We start from the raw sequence: 16,103 nt of genomic DNA on the forward strand, positions 1-16,103 counted from the left end.
TAGGTGCATTTTCATGTCCAGAGATTGCACGAAGCTTCTTAAATAACACTTGCCATTCATGGAATAAATTTATCAAACTCGTTGATATTTTGCATAATTGCTGACTAAGCTGAAGCGAAGCATCGAAATGAATCGATGGTGATAAAAGACCAGTTTTGTCAACTGAAATCTAACCGGACATTCTTAAATCGGACCATTTACTTGTTGAAATATTGAAAAATATTTTTTATTCTGTGAAGGTAAATTTTTTTTGGGTGGGATGTATTAAATCTGGCTCTTTTTTTTTGGACCCCGTAACTATGCAGACTTTTAATTTACCAACGTCTGCTGCGTAACAAAACCAAAGTTTATTTTCTTCATTAATTACAATGGGAATTAAGAGTAAAAATATCTTCTGTAAAATTTATTAACATTGCTTAAGTGCAACGTATTTTGATTGTAAAACACTTGTAATATTAAAAAGACCATCTTTATTCACAGATAAAATACTTATTCTCTTCCTGTATCTATTTTATGAGAAATTCAGCGGTGAGGCGGTTAATAAAATAAATCGTTGTGGCAATAAATTATCGGCATTTTCAGTACACCTTCACTTTTATTTTTTTAACCTTTCGGAAATTTAAATACGTTCATATATGACGAAAAAATAAAGATTATTTCATAGATGTGGTTCTTATGTTTTCGCTTTGTATTACTTTAAACACATTTAGAAGAGATTTTTGATAATAAATACAAATAACTTAAATATACATTAAAAGATAGAAAAACCCCGTTACAGATTCTAAAACTAGCGGTAAAAGTTTTCCTTTGCTTTTAAATAGCTGAACTTTTCAACCAAAATTTAAGTTATCATAAAACATGAATAAATAAAAAAAATTCGAAATAAAAAATTCCAGCTTCAAGGTGCACATATTCAAATAGAGGACTACATGTGCTCAAACTTGGACGGCTCCCTTTTGTATAACTAGTTGGTGCCTTCCGTTTTTTTCTTAATAGATAGAACCTACCTAGAGCATGTGCTGCTTACTAAGAATACACCTAATGTTACGATTCGGGTATTGTCATATTGTCATCGAATTTGTATACGAAAACATGGAAATTACATCGCATATTGTGATCAACAAGTCGGTTAATGTTATCAAAATATTGCAGTATAGAATTTTTAAGCCGCCAAATAAAAGATGAAATCCTCAAATAAGGCTTAATTGGAGCATAGAAATTGCCTAATGACTGAAAATATAGCCAAGTAAGGAATTAATTCGGAAAGTAGCTTGGTTTTCATTTAAGGCAATCATGTACATTGAAGTTTAGACCGATTGGACAAAATCATTTAATGAAGTAAAATTCTCTTCGACCTTGCTCTTTCGCGACAAAATATTTCTTCGCTTGTTTTGATCGCTACACTTTTATGAATATTTTGTTTAGAAAACGCTCATTATTTTATTTTATTTAGTAATTTTTTAGCGAGAAGTCTAACAAAAGGCGTAATGATCTAAGACGACTTTCACCTCTGTGGTCCAGACCACATACCGAAAATCAACTATTATTTTTTTTTTCTATTAAAAATTCTATGATATATGTTTTTAGTCATATTTGCATGAAGTTAATTAAATCCCACTGATAATTTGAAGGGTACGATTTTCAACATTTAATGTTACCATTCGATTAATGTTATCAAAATATTCATGGTCAAACATTATCACATTAAGGAGGGCATACTGTACCTAGGTTACACACATGCATATTACATACAGATTCTTCATCTTTCGTACTAAAGAATGAAGAACTTATATGAGTGTATATATGTATGTATATGTCTCACATAATGAAAAAAAAACGGGGCAGCTAGAGCATTTCAACACACAACAAAGAGGGGCATTTTGAACGAAACATGTGCACCTATAAAGATTGAATTTATAATTTTTTTATTTCATGTTTAATACTAATTTAACGAAATCTGAGTTAACAAATTCCGCGATTTAAGAGCAACGTGTTGCTAACCGGAAAAGTGTAAAATATTTATGTTTCAAATTTAATCAGAAAGGAAACTAAAAGAAGTGTGCTGCCACTTAACAAAAGACACTGTACTTCTATTTCAAACTTAATCTAAAATCTTACCGTTTTAAAAGAAGCGTGTTGCCTCTGCCCGAGTTACAAATTCTACATTCCACGCGCCAATGTATTCGTTCAGCAAAGAATCAGATAATATTTAATTTTTCTTTCAAAGTTATTCTACTATTAATAAATTACTGATTTAAAAGCAATAAATTCAAAAGATTTATTTTAATTACTATAAGTTACCAGCTGGACCCGTGAAATTTCATCAACTTTATTTATTAAAACAACCATATATTTTTTTCCCTAAAATAACGCCTAATGAGCGGAGACTTAATTACTAACATAGAAAACATAACTTTAAAATTATCAATAATAACGTTTTCAAGAATTGTAGAAGAACCTAACTAAAAATGAATTCCGAGCTTCGAGTTATACTCATGTCCCTGCCTTAAGAAAAAGCATCCTATTGCGAACATACTAAAAATTCATATCTCCCAATATCTTTGTTCTAGGAAATCAATTGGCATCTTCCTACACAGAAAATACTTCTGTGATGGAATGAAATATTTTACTTTCAGTTTATGTACGAAATACCGCTCCATGTTTAGCAAAGCAAGAGAATGAAGAATTTCCTTCATAACACCCCTTCTACTGCATCCCGCGCTTTTCATATATCCAGTCAACTTAAAAATATGTTTTCAAAGCTTCACATTTTCATCATCAGCCACGGAAGTTAAAGATTTCATAGCTTCATTTCTCGGTCGTATTCTTTTCGGGACATTCTTTAAATTCATGATCCAGCAACTGTTACAAATGACTAGTTTTATTAAAATATGCGTTATTTTTAGCTTATAAGACTCTGCTGTATCTGGAAGTTTGTATCAATGACCTGCACACCCTACTAGATGGGAAGCGAATTATAGATTTAGACTGAATACATGTAATATATGTATATATGTATATGAAATATATGCATATATATATATATATATATGTTTATACATTATTTTCTTGCGCATGTTTCCTCCATAGCCTTCAGTGCAAGATTGCAAAATCGTAAAAATATTCGCATAATTTAATTATTCTCGATTGTACACAGTATTTTTCCTTTGGAGCTAGTTTATTCGTATATTTTATTCCCTTGTTACTTCCTTGTACAAAGTAAAAAGGAAGTATTGTAATCGCGAAAAGTTTCAGGCAGCATATTTCAACGAAAATATCCATTTTGACCTCCATCGAAAGCAATTTAACGATGTTTTTGCTTGACGTCTGTACTTACGGACAGAATAAAAGACTCATTTCCTCAAAAAAAAAAAAAAAAAAAAAAAAAAAAAAAAAAAAAAATACTAAACTGCTTTAAAATGAATTCTGAAGAGAATTTTTCGTGGCGTCTGTACGTACGTATGTACGTACGTATCTCGCATAACTCAAAAACGAGTAGCCTCAAAACGTTGAAATTTTGTATGTAGGACTGCTATAACATGTAGATGTGCACCTCGTATTTTGATTGCAATCAGCCGCAGCAAACGTATATACTCGTAAATATATTTGCTCTCATATGTTTGTAAATAGTGCATTTTCTTGCTTTAAAATTGATTGAATTATTTTGTTCTTATCTTTCGGTTAAGCTCTTTAGTAAATCTGCAAGCAATATTTGTACAATTATCAACAATTTAAAAGCTCTTTAAGTGCGGTTAAGCGTAATTTTTAAATAACATGGCGGACACATGTCAGCAGACTAGTTGTTTTGTTGCAAATTTAAGGAGACTAAGCTTCGCAACAACAAAGATAAAGCCTTCATTTATTATTGCAAATTAAATCATGCTTAATTCTTTCTGGAATTGTTTCGAGGAAATAAGTGTTTAAGATTTAGTTCGTAATTTTTAATACAGATATTTTGAGTTTTATGTATTTTTGCCTTGTCGCGAAGTGAGAACTAAATTAGTTGAATAAGAAAAACTAAATCGTCTGTGAAAAACTTTCTTTTTTGTTTTGTTTGCTTAATTTCTTTTATATATCGTTCTAGATTTATTTTGGTATTTGAAAAGAACATGTGACAACGATTAGCTAATTCTTCAAATGATATAAATTTTGTACATTCTGATTCATAATATGAACAAAATATAACTCTGTTAAGTGTCGCTATGGTAAACAAATATAGTGAATTTTAAAGAGAACATTTATTTTATTGTTGTTTATGCGCTATCGAAGAAGTAGATTTAATTCAACCCAATAAGTTGAAACGAAATGCATAAAGAAATGCGTATAATTTAATATTCGGTACAAGGAAGTCATGTGGTGTACACATCAGATTTTTTCTATGTATTCAGTGTTTTCAACTTGCGTTTGAAAATAGGCATTTGCATATTTGTATTAGCATTCTATCCTCTTAATTTTCCCTTACATTTATTATTTGAGTCGCGTTTTGGGCAGATTCTTTCTTAAGCTACCTGGACGTATCAAGTGTTCTCACACATAGGAAACTTTGCAAACATGTGATTTTACCTTGCGTATGTAATTTACGTTCCAGCTCATTGTAGCTTTATCTGCTTCTGATGGGGTCGATCTTTCGAAATCCCCGTCCTTTTGTTAGCCCGCTTCATCTTCCTTCTCCCGACGTTCCTCTTAAGAACTGCGGCAAAGACTCATTCAGAGCAGGTACCCGTAGAGCTTTACAAGACAATTGAGTCGAGCGCAAAGTATCCGGCTCAATTAACAACAGATAACGACTTATTATCCGAATATTAGTATTACTGTGTTAGTGTATTAGAATAATATGTCGGAATGGGTATTAGAATGTTAGTGTCCGAATATTAGTGTAATGTTAGTATTAGTGTGGATTCGTATTGAATCTTAAATTTAAGGAATAGCAAAGATAGTTCTTAGTAGTTTAATCCATGACTACTTTTCATTTGTTATGTTCTTATTGTAACCACCTTCTTCGAAAACTAAATTACAGGCATAATTTCTTCTTCTTGATTTTCGTACAATAAAATTAATTAAAAAATGGCGGAAAGTATTCTAGAAAATGCGGTATTGTTTTGTATGTTATATATAAAATTAATATTTTTGAAATATGATTTCTTTTTAATCTTAAACATTTAAAACCGTTAATTTGCTTATAATTTCCTAATTCATCAAAATTGCTTACATTTGAAATTATAGCATTTCCAAAAATAATGATGAAAAAATGTGTTATAAGAAAAAGTCTAGATGTTTATAGAGGAAAACAAGTTGATTCCTTATATTCCAAAAACTGTCGTGAGAGTTCAAAATTTCCTTATCCATCCTCATGCATTGTATTTATTTCATAAAATAAATGGTAAAATCTTAAGACTGGATGCAGAAGAACACTTCTTTTATTTAAGTGTTGATGATCCTAATTAGATTACCTAATTTCTCTTTTAAAAGGAAGTCTGGCACCAGATTTTGCATGACTTTGATTAAATATCTGCTGCTGCTCTTTTGTTGATTAACTCAGCTGTTTAATTTCACTTTATACAGGTACGAGCAGAGACTCAGTCGAATAAGAAGTACATGTTATCAGAAATCGATAGGAACTTTAAATTTTTTTTTTTGTAAAAATTGGTTTCTACTTTTACTGCTTTGTATCTTTGTAGTGTTAATGGATATTGAATCTGGTATATGAATTGGCATATCTGGACATTGAATCTGTGCATAAAAGAACGATGTGGTTTCAAATTTCATAAAAGAATTTTTCTGACTTTACATAGACATAATATATATACTGTAAATAATGTACATATAAAATCATAACCGTATAATCATAACCGTATCATAACCGTAAGTAGGTTCCATGTAAGTTTTTAAAACTTTCTATACAGTCTTTCAGTGTTCATTCTGGGTCCCCTAGTGCACATTCGCATAATCAGTTTTATTTTAAACATGACAAAAATGATTGAGACAAGCAAAGGTGGTATGTAAATGCAGACTTTAATTCCTAAAGAAAGAAATCTCATGATATAAGATCCAGCGAATAGAGTGACAAACGGAAACAGTCGTCTCTCTATTCGTACACTTCTTTATCTGAAGCATGCCGGAGGAAATAAGCTCATGTACATGTTACTGAAAAGCGGATGAGAACTCCCTCAAGTTATAGAATGTAGTCGCCTGGAAGTTATACTCGTTTGAGATACAGGCATGCTTGAAATCGAATAGCTGGTTACCTTATTCAAATACAAAGGCGAATGCTTTCCCACTGTCCCACTGAATACCAACCTCCAGCCGGTATAGTGGTTAGTGACGCTGACGGCGGTACCATTGAGCTTGGGTTCGAATTCCGGAGAAAGCATGTATGTTTGCTGGGAGTATAATGCCTTACCTGTTAGGTAATACTCAAAATACACAGCTCTCTTGAGAGGTTAATGGTAGGGAAAAGAGGTGACAGACTGTTGAACTGCCCCTTGGAGTATCTCTCTCAAAATTAGAGTGGAAGCTCAACACTTAGGAAATCAACAATATCATAGTCACATCTGGTAGCCTAGCTTCTACCTACATATGCACCTGTACGACACACTGCAGAAACACTGATCTTTAGAGAATCATGCCACTGCATTCATTTCAAGCAATGCAAGAAATATACAGTGCACTTCATTCACAAATCGCAGCCATATTTTAAATTGCGAACACCCCGCGTCACTAAGGATGAAAATAGAACTTAAAGCATCGCATGAGAAATTTGGAATGTTATTGTTGCTGACAGCGTGAATTCTGTGTGTGAGATGACAAAACTTATTTTTTTCCTGAAACCGCAGTATTCTTTTCTTAATTTTCTATCTTAATTTTATGGCGCTTGGCATATATTTATCTTGAATTTGGCAAATTTTATAACTTGATGATAAGATTTGTTATGTTTCATGAAATATCGGCAAATTTCTCACCATTCACAAATGACCAAATTTTAGAATTCACCTTAATATTAGAATAAGATTTAGAACTTTCTAAAAATCTTCCTCCGTCATTAATGTATAAGAAGAATATCTTTTCGCGTAATGCGTACTCAACAAACCTTAATTCATTCTATTATTTCAATTAAAGAGTCTATTTTTTCAGCAAGTGATTTTTTGCAACTTTTGCGTAATGCTGACTTATACCAAACACATGACTACCAAAACAACAGCAAAATCAACAATGATATATATTTGTGTATGTATACTTAATATGTTTATCGAAGCGTTTTGTTTTAAAGGCTAAAAAGCTAAATTGTTCTTTTTGAAGCAAAACTACTAAACAATTTTATTTTTCTTTGCAGCAATTTCATAAAACTTTTATCTTTAGTTTGACGTATCTTCTATTATTGCCCACTAATTACAGTGTGTTTATAACTCAATACTTTAATAGTGTCAGTGAAGGTTAATTGCTTAAGAGAGTTGAAATATTTGTTCAAAAGAAGATGCACGAATCTTGAGAAAATAGTACAATACAAGCCTACTTTAGCCACACGAATCTTGACAGGAAAGGAGATATCACTCAATCAAAATATATACATGTTTTGCCATGATTAAAGGCACTACACGGAGTGACCCCCAGACCTCCGCATTAGACTAGAAGTAGGCATCATATTCAATAGCTCCTATAAAAGGTAGGGACTATGCTTGCCGCAACGGCCTTTCGTCCCCAATCCGCAGACGATGGACTTTTAAAATTGAACTATATCTTAATGCAACCACCCCCAAACCGACTTCCCAGAGTCACCACTCCTGGTGGCACGGAGAATATGAAGAGCGAGGAACTTGTTGAAACCGTCTCTAGCACTCGCGCTACGGATTCGGTTGGCATACTCCACTACCCTTTAGCTTAGACAATGAAGTGCAACGACCAAAGCGAGGTCGGCCCAGACCAAGCAAAAGTAGCCCATACACGATTATATCGAAGCTCCGCCCTAGACGTCATCCCGGCAAACCCAAAACCCCAAGAAGAACCATTAATTATAGTTACATATAGCAGTTATGCAGTACGGAATATACTTGAAACTACACTTACAATCCCTGTCGAGGCTGAACGGACCACCATAGGAATGGTGGTTCTAGGCTTGTGAAGGTAGCTAATATTCCTCATGTTGCCCATTCCCAACATATGAACGTTGCGATTTGCCAGCTCGAGGGGATTATTCTTTAGACAGCATAGGCTGCCCGTTTGGATAGTGGGAACCAGTTCCATGTATTTTATGCGTCCAAAGTCGCAACTGCTAGACTATAATGCTAAGCCAGTGTTTCCTACCCCAGGGAGTAAGAAGGATATGTAAATAAAATTTTCGAATGTAAATGAAATTTTCAGGTTGCAGAAACAGTATAAAAGCACAATATTTACTGAACAGAAAATTAATTTTGAGATACTTTAGAATACATTTGGCAAAAAATAAATTTTAAAGCTTTTTTTTTTTTTTTTTTTTCAAAATTGAAATGATTTACTCAATGAGAAATCAGTAAAATTAGTCCGCAGATCAAGTTAGCATCCTCCTCCTCTCACTCTCTCACTAAGAATTTCCGAAACTGAATCCTAACTAGAATGTCCAGGACGTTATACATTTGCGTTCTAAATATTTTAGCTCATTATCTGTATAAATTACCTACTTGATTACTACCTTACTACCTTACTTGTTGATATCTTTTGCACCATGCAATTTTATATTTCCAAAATTAATTTAAAATAAATTCAGTGGGAACTATGCAAAATTATATATATACATATATATATATATATATTTCTGAACGACCTTAAAAGTCTGTCTAACCGAAAGTTCTATCGAGGTGTGTAAAGGGAAAACCGCGTAGGAGACTCTCGGAACTGTCCGTGTGGAGTTCCCCCATCAAACATTAAACAGAAATGGAGCTACAAAGAACCCAATGCCTTGAACAACTACACTTGCTACTCCTTTTCACGATAAAAATTCGTGGACCTGATCTGTCTAAATTCCTTCTAGTCTAATACTTAATCTTCAGGTTAGTTGCAAAATCATTAACACTTATATTTTCCTGAAAATGGTACAAAGACAATATATTATCTATATTATTGCTTATTAATTACGAATGACAAAAACTAAAAGATTTATTTTTAAATGATTAATTCGACATGCATAACTGCATATATTTTTCAGACATAACGATTATTTAAAAATATTTTAAAGCATATAAAGTACATGCCAATATATTATATATTTAAGCATGTGTTTTTCATGTTTTATAAAAGCCCCTCTATAATTTTAAAACTGTTTAATTTATTTTTCTTCTATCATCTCATTTATATATAAATATATTAGTTTCAAAATGGACACTCTTTTAACGCTGAATTTTGAAAAATCATTTCAATGTTTAAGATTCAATGTTTAATATGCTTAGTTAAAACAAACTCAATTAACTAAGCTGCTTCCTAGGCAGACATTGATTATAAAAGATAGTTTAGAGAATCGCGTAAAATCTATTTATATCATATCGCGTTTCGTAGAAATCTAAGGATTGTTCAGAAGCGTACCTGAATAAATGCACTACTGAAGATTTGTCTCTTCAGACTAGATTTCAGGAAAGCATGATAGAATGGGGAAATAAAGGATTCGGGTTATAAGAATTCCAAATTGAAAAGCAATAGGAAAGCACAAACAAAAACCTTTACTTCACGAAGTGAGGAATATTTTGATTCGGAAAGCACATCTTCAAACCTGCATCTGACAATTTCATTATAATCCTTCAATAGTCCATTACAGGATCCCATTCAGCGCCATTTATTGCTTTCCTTTTTTATGAAGTTATTCAATATTTGAGTGTAAATCTGCCTTTGACAAAGATATGACATTTTAGTATCATTTTATGAAAGTTTCAAAATGAAATTCACTTGCGTATCGTATCTTCATTTTGGAAAAAAATGCAGTTTTTTGACAGATTGTCTAAGTTTATTGGTCACACTATGATGAACTTTTAGGGAAATATAGAAAAAGAAAGATATACAGGATTAATGTCATAATACATTTGAATGCTATAAATTCTTAACTGTTATTATAAGGGGCAGCAAAGAAGTCAAGATTGATTCCATATGAAAGTGAGAATAATTGCAGTAAGACAGCGTAACCGAGAATCTAAGAATAATCTAGAATAATGTCTATCTAGCTTATATTTACCTTTTATTTGAGAATGATTTTTTGCTCTTCCGTAAGATCACGTGATTAGAATTCCTTTTCACAATGTAGTTTTAAATTTAAGAACAGCATCATTCTCTTTACCAAAATGTATTGTTTTTAGAAGCCTGAATACGTAGCGACCAGCAACCATGACCAAATTATGTGATGTCACTTAACGGCCTTATTCTTATCGAGTTGAACAAGCGCGCTTTGCAGTGTAACCTGTTTGGACTCCATTCGACATGACACGGGCGTTTGCTTGCGTTTTTTAAATGATGATTATTGCCAATATGTGAATAATTTGCAACGATTGTACTCTGACCACTTTTTTCTTATTACTGTATTGGATTTGATATATTTTGTTTAAAAATATCTAATTTTCTAGGTAATATCTCGGAATCTCATGTCTCTACGTTGAACACCAGATTATGAAGTTACACTCTCTTTCTTTACCCTCATCCTATCCATTCAAGGGAACGGCTGGACAGACTCATGCCCTTTGAGGTAAGTAAGGTCTTTAAAGAACCGAAACACATCGAGTCTCGATATTCTCGGCATAAAGCGAAGATAAATACCGCGTAATGATCCTGGTCAAACAGTGGCAGGGTGAGCTAAAGAAAAATTCTCAAATTCACTTGAAGTCAATCAAAAGTTGGGAGCGCCTGCAGAGACCATTAAAAGATCCCGTCTCCGAATCACAGTGCTTGTGTGTTCAATTATTCAACTTTATTTATATTCGTGAAAGGCTTAAATGGGATAAAAGTGAAAGATATACCTAAAATAAGAGGTATTAATGCCTGTAGATGAAAGAAGTTCGATTTTTTTAAAACTTTTTTCCTCTTTCCCTGAAGAAGAAGGAGGGACCAAATTAAGCTTAAAATTTTTTTACCTAATTCTAAATTTCACATTGCCCTGTTTCTCTTTCTGTTTGAGTCCAGCAGCGGCCAAGCGGTAAAGTCGCTGAACACTGGTAGCTCGGTCCGAGGTTCGAATCCCGAGAACGGGCTGGCTGCATGGGTCTTTTCGTGGTTTTCCAATGTGTAACGTGTATACGAGCCAGTTTCCCTTGGAAAGTCCTCCACGAAGGCATCCCTCCCCTTAGGCAGATAGCCCCCGAGGCTTTGCCATAAATCACACACACGCACACACTCTTTCTGTTTGATATAACTGCAGCAGACCAATTCTTAATTTCATCTATTGTTGCATTATATGTACGGCATGCCAATATTAATTTAATTAATATCTTTTAGATTAAGCTCAAGATTATTGACTTACAGAAAGATCGCATATGTTACAATTCTAAATAATTGACCACTGCATTGTGTATGCATATTATACTTGCATTCTGAAGTGTTCAAACTATTTGAATAAACGGACAACGTAATACATTATATTCCAGAAAGTCGAATAACGTTTTTTCTGTGTGAAATTAAGTTTCTGCAATCAAACTGAAATGAAAAATTAAAACAAAATTAAGCTTAATTCTGAAAATTAACTAGAGAACTGAATTAGCAATTAATTTTGTTAACAAAGATTACTACAATCTTACTACTTGTTGCAGAAACGAAAAATTAATAATGAATAAAATAGATTTTCGCAAAGCATTTGGGCAGGATATTTTCAATCTTTTACAGAATATTTTTAACGATAGCAAGCGCTTCTCTGTATGCATTTTCTCTGTTTTTTTCTAATGTAAAGTAGAATCCATCTAGTTTCATTAGGTTCCATTATCCAGTTCTCTAAGAACACAGGACCTTCCATAAAATAGTATAATTTAATATCATTAATGTATATTCTTGAAAGAATCTTTTAGACTGGCCTGGGCTTTACTCTGTAATTTACAACCAGTCTATCAAATTGTTTGAAAACTCTCATTATTCCGGATTAATCGTTTAGACAATACAATTACATCCCATTTTAAAGTCATTAGTCATGGCTCATTAAAGACATTCATTTTAAAACCATTAGTCTAGAACTTTATCCGGCTGAATTCAGATACAATGCTGTCGTTCCCGACTGCATCGGAAAACAGCCACGATACCCTGTTTTCTAGATTTCAGTGATGTTAAATTCTCTAAAATCTGGGGGTTACATCTACTTTTCAATTATTATTCTTTTGCGTGTACATATAAATCTAATACCCCATTTATGACGAACATATCTTCTTCCCTATTTAACCACTTCTTAGTTGAATAAACTAGAAAACCGTCCAAAAATTGTCTGTTTTCTACTACAGAATTTTAAAGAAAACATTATTTTTAATTCAATTTATGTGTCAAAAATTATTCATATGCCAAAATTGAAGTATATTTACAGAGAAATAAAAATTATTAATGTAATGTTGGCCTTTTGCACAGACTTAAGTCTGTGTAGTAAGCTTATTTTACAAAAAACACCCCTACAGTGTTGGCATTCTTATATGTACAAGCAGCAATAAAGATTTCACATAGTTTTACATTTTGTATTTATTGCATATCTGAAATTGTAGCAATAATAAAATTTAATCCCGGTTTAGTGTATTTTAAAATAAGGCACGTTGCAGGAAAAATATTTTTCGGCGTATTTTAAAATAAGGAACAAACGAAAATTAAAATAATCAAATTTTTATACTGTAACTGGAAAGCTATTTTATGTACTTTTAATAATAAGATTATTAAAATTTATTAATTTATAATAAAACTTTGTTTAGAGAAACGTTTAGAGAATGCAAGACAATGCATCTATAAGAAAGCATAATTTGGTTGGGGGGAGGAGAACCTGCAATTTTGTTCTCATATGGTCAGCTAACTTCAATATAAAACATATACTAAAATAAATATTACGGAATAATCTAAAACTAAAATTCTGGAAATTAAATGCCCGTATCAAATATAAGATAAATGTAAACATACGTAAAAATATCGAACACACAAATATCGAAGTATAGGCACGAGATAAAAAATTGATAAAGATAAATGTAATTTAAAATCTCTACATTTTGTATTCAGAACCATCCGAGTTCTTAATAAAGGATTTAATAACAATAACTTTAGCAAATCTAGAATTAAGAAAGAAAATGGAAGTTTGAGAACATACCTGCCAAGATACATTTACAGATCTTGAAGATACCGCAACTGCGTTCAAAGAACGAGGTGGCAATTTTGGAGCTACAAAATAAAGAAATGTTTCTTTATGAGATTTACTCGCAGCCAAAAATGCAGTTTTAAAAGAGAATATAAATAAATGCATGCATTAGTATGAATTGTAGCTTTATTTCACAGCTATGACAAGGGAAGAAAGTGAAACACTAATCTCAAGTATAAAATGAAATTTTACATAAATTAAAAATGACAGTTCATAAATTAATATGAAAGTGATATAAATGTTTCTAGGATGCAACTTTGAAATTTTCTTCAGGTGTTGAAAATTCTATTTTCTATCTCATCTGTGCTTTGTTTTATTAAGCATAAAACTGTACTTACTTCATTTGAGAACTTTCAGACAATCATACAGATTTAGAGATTTATATATCTATTACATACGATATAACAAAATACGATAGCTGCTTTAAAAATAATTAGCGATCTAAAAATTAACATTCTAGATTTGGTGCTCTCCTCCTAAATTCATCTGTTCTCCCTACTTCCGAGATTTTTCTATGGAACGCTACTGGAAAAGGACAACAAAAACTAATATTAACCATAGCTGGTCTATAGAACCGCACCCACTTTGGTATAAAATTTACGTAAGTAGCTAATTATGTCATTCTGCCTAGCTCTACATTGCTTATATCTTCCCGCTTCCCTCTTCTAAAAGTCCTGGGTCATAATTTTAGGAAACCAATGCACATAGCAATTTATCATATTTCACTATGATTGAATCATACAAATGCATTGAATTTCATCATGATTGGATAAATATATATGATTTTATCAGCGTGGAAATAAAGACTAAAAATTCTTCAAGTTCATGTTTTGTTATCTTCGTCTGTAAGCCTTCATCATAGGCCACAACGACTGCAAGCTATTCCTCTTCCATGCTCTAAACTTATTAAATATATATATATGTATAGATTATATTTTATTAAAAATAATATTCTTTTATGACTTTAGTATTATTATTTAACCTGTTTGAGTATAATAATGAACTATCTAAGTTATCTAAGTTTGTATTTTATTAATACTTCTTTAAAACTGGGTTAAAATTCAAACATCATCAACTTAGCAGAGAGAGCAAGTAAAAGAGTAAAGGAATCCTCACATTCATTAGGATTAGAATATTTTGTAAATGCAGGAGATAACTTCTAAATATATATGTATATATATATATCTATGTAACAGAGCATAAAGGCTAATTGCGTTGATGTTGATCCACAATAAAGAACAAACATGGCAGCCGAAGAAGATTTAAGAATGCCTTTTTTTAATTTTAATTCACATTTTCGGCTACAAATAACTTTACACATTAGTGGTGTCTGTTTCAGAATGTTTACATATTTGGTAACGCTGCTTAAGAAAAAATTAGCGTGGCAAAGCATCTAATTGGCAAAAGAAACTGGAAACAAGTGTGTCATCCAATATGGAGGCCTGGTTCAAAAGGAAATTGCAAATTTCGAATTTAAGTTCTGAATTAGCGGCGTGATTCAGCGTTATGAAATGGATGGAGAAGAAAAAGATAAAAATTTAATTAGAATCTTAAGGAATCATTGCAAAATTAAAATTAGAAGTTTGCTTTACATATTTTTATCTTACATAGTAGGTACTTGTCTCGGCGATTGATATAAATTCAAACATTTCATTTCTTACAAGCACCTAAGTCTCTATACCTACGTTCTTCCAGAGTAGTGACAGCTACTTCAGCGCCATATTGGCTTTCTCCCAACGCATTTAAACACTTCACCCTAAAGAAATACCTCGTCTTTGGATTTAAACCTCTGACAGTCAAAGATCTCTCACTACCGTGTGCTGTAAGAGGACCACCTGTCGTTTGATCTGCAAGGAAAGATCCATATTAATAAAGAATTATTACTATATCACCATAATATTTTGAAAAATGAAAGCACATACAAGCCGGTAACTATAAAGGTGAAAAGAAAATAAACATCTGTGCAAAAAAAGCATTAGAAATCGTAACGTTTTGAACTAAATATGATGAAATATATTTTGCCAGAATATAAAACTTTTGATTAGTATTGCATCTGCTGGAAATTAATGCTAAAAGAAATAATTTCTAAACTAACTATTTTAAAAGCATTAATTTCTTATATATTAAATGCGCATTTCCGAGGAATTTTGTGGCCAGAAATAAATAATTACTATAAAAGTAATGAATAAGAGCGCTCAAGGAATAAAAATTTACTTCAAAAAGTGTATTTGTTAATGTTAAATGAATACGCGAAATATAAGGTCCATTTAACATTGAGTAAATGGATACTCGGTAATTTGGCGAGATACCGCCAAGTTGACACGTTTTTGACGACATATTTTGTCGCCAAAGTTGGCGAGAAATCGCAAAAAATACCAAACTTGGGGACCATTTAGCGACATTTTTTCGATACCGTATCACCGTAATAAGAATTGTAATTAAAAAACTGCAATTGATTTAATGTAAGACTGTATTTAGCACTCATGTTGCCTTCCGATAATTTCGAGAAGCAGAAAGTATTAGAAATATATCGGCAGCCGGGTGAAAACTATATATGGCCTGAGAGAGTATTTGCTCTCAGTTATAATTGTTATTGTTGCGACTTTTTAGTTCAGCGTGAGATCGGAGTACTGATATATCTCTGAGTTAGCTTCTAGAAAATTCGAGAACTTTGAAATGTTTCTTTTGATAAAATAAATTTTATTAACCTCATCGGACCAGTCTGCATTCAATTTGTTACGAATCCATACTCACACAACAATATTTACTAGCTATGTATAGATCAAGACTA

General features: G+C 32.1%; 1 protein-coding gene across 2 annotated transcripts in view; it reads right to left on the minus strand.

Moving 5' to 3' along the window:
* LOC118195629 (cell adhesion molecule Dscam1-like) overlaps positions 1 to 16,103 on the minus strand; it is a 1,218,268-nt gene that overhangs the window by 243,169 nt on the left and 958,996 nt on the right. For both annotated transcript variants that reach the window (XM_085806699.1, XM_085806698.1), the window contains exons 15-16: positions 14,998 to 15,159; positions 13,265 to 13,335 (exon numbers count right to left, since the gene is read on the minus strand). In XM_085806699.1, coding sequence (XP_085662825.1) covers positions 13,265 to 13,335; positions 14,998 to 15,159 — 233 coding nt within the window. The remainder of the gene's footprint in view (positions 1 to 13,264; positions 13,336 to 14,997; positions 15,160 to 16,103) is intronic.

The sequence above is a fragment of the Stegodyphus dumicola genome, chromosome 12 (assembly GCF_044657685.1).
Source record: "Stegodyphus dumicola isolate Sdum_Otavi_A_Nest chromosome 12, ASM4465768v1".
In the NCBI taxonomy this organism is placed as follows: domain Eukaryota; kingdom Metazoa; phylum Arthropoda; class Arachnida; order Araneae; family Eresidae; genus Stegodyphus; species Stegodyphus dumicola.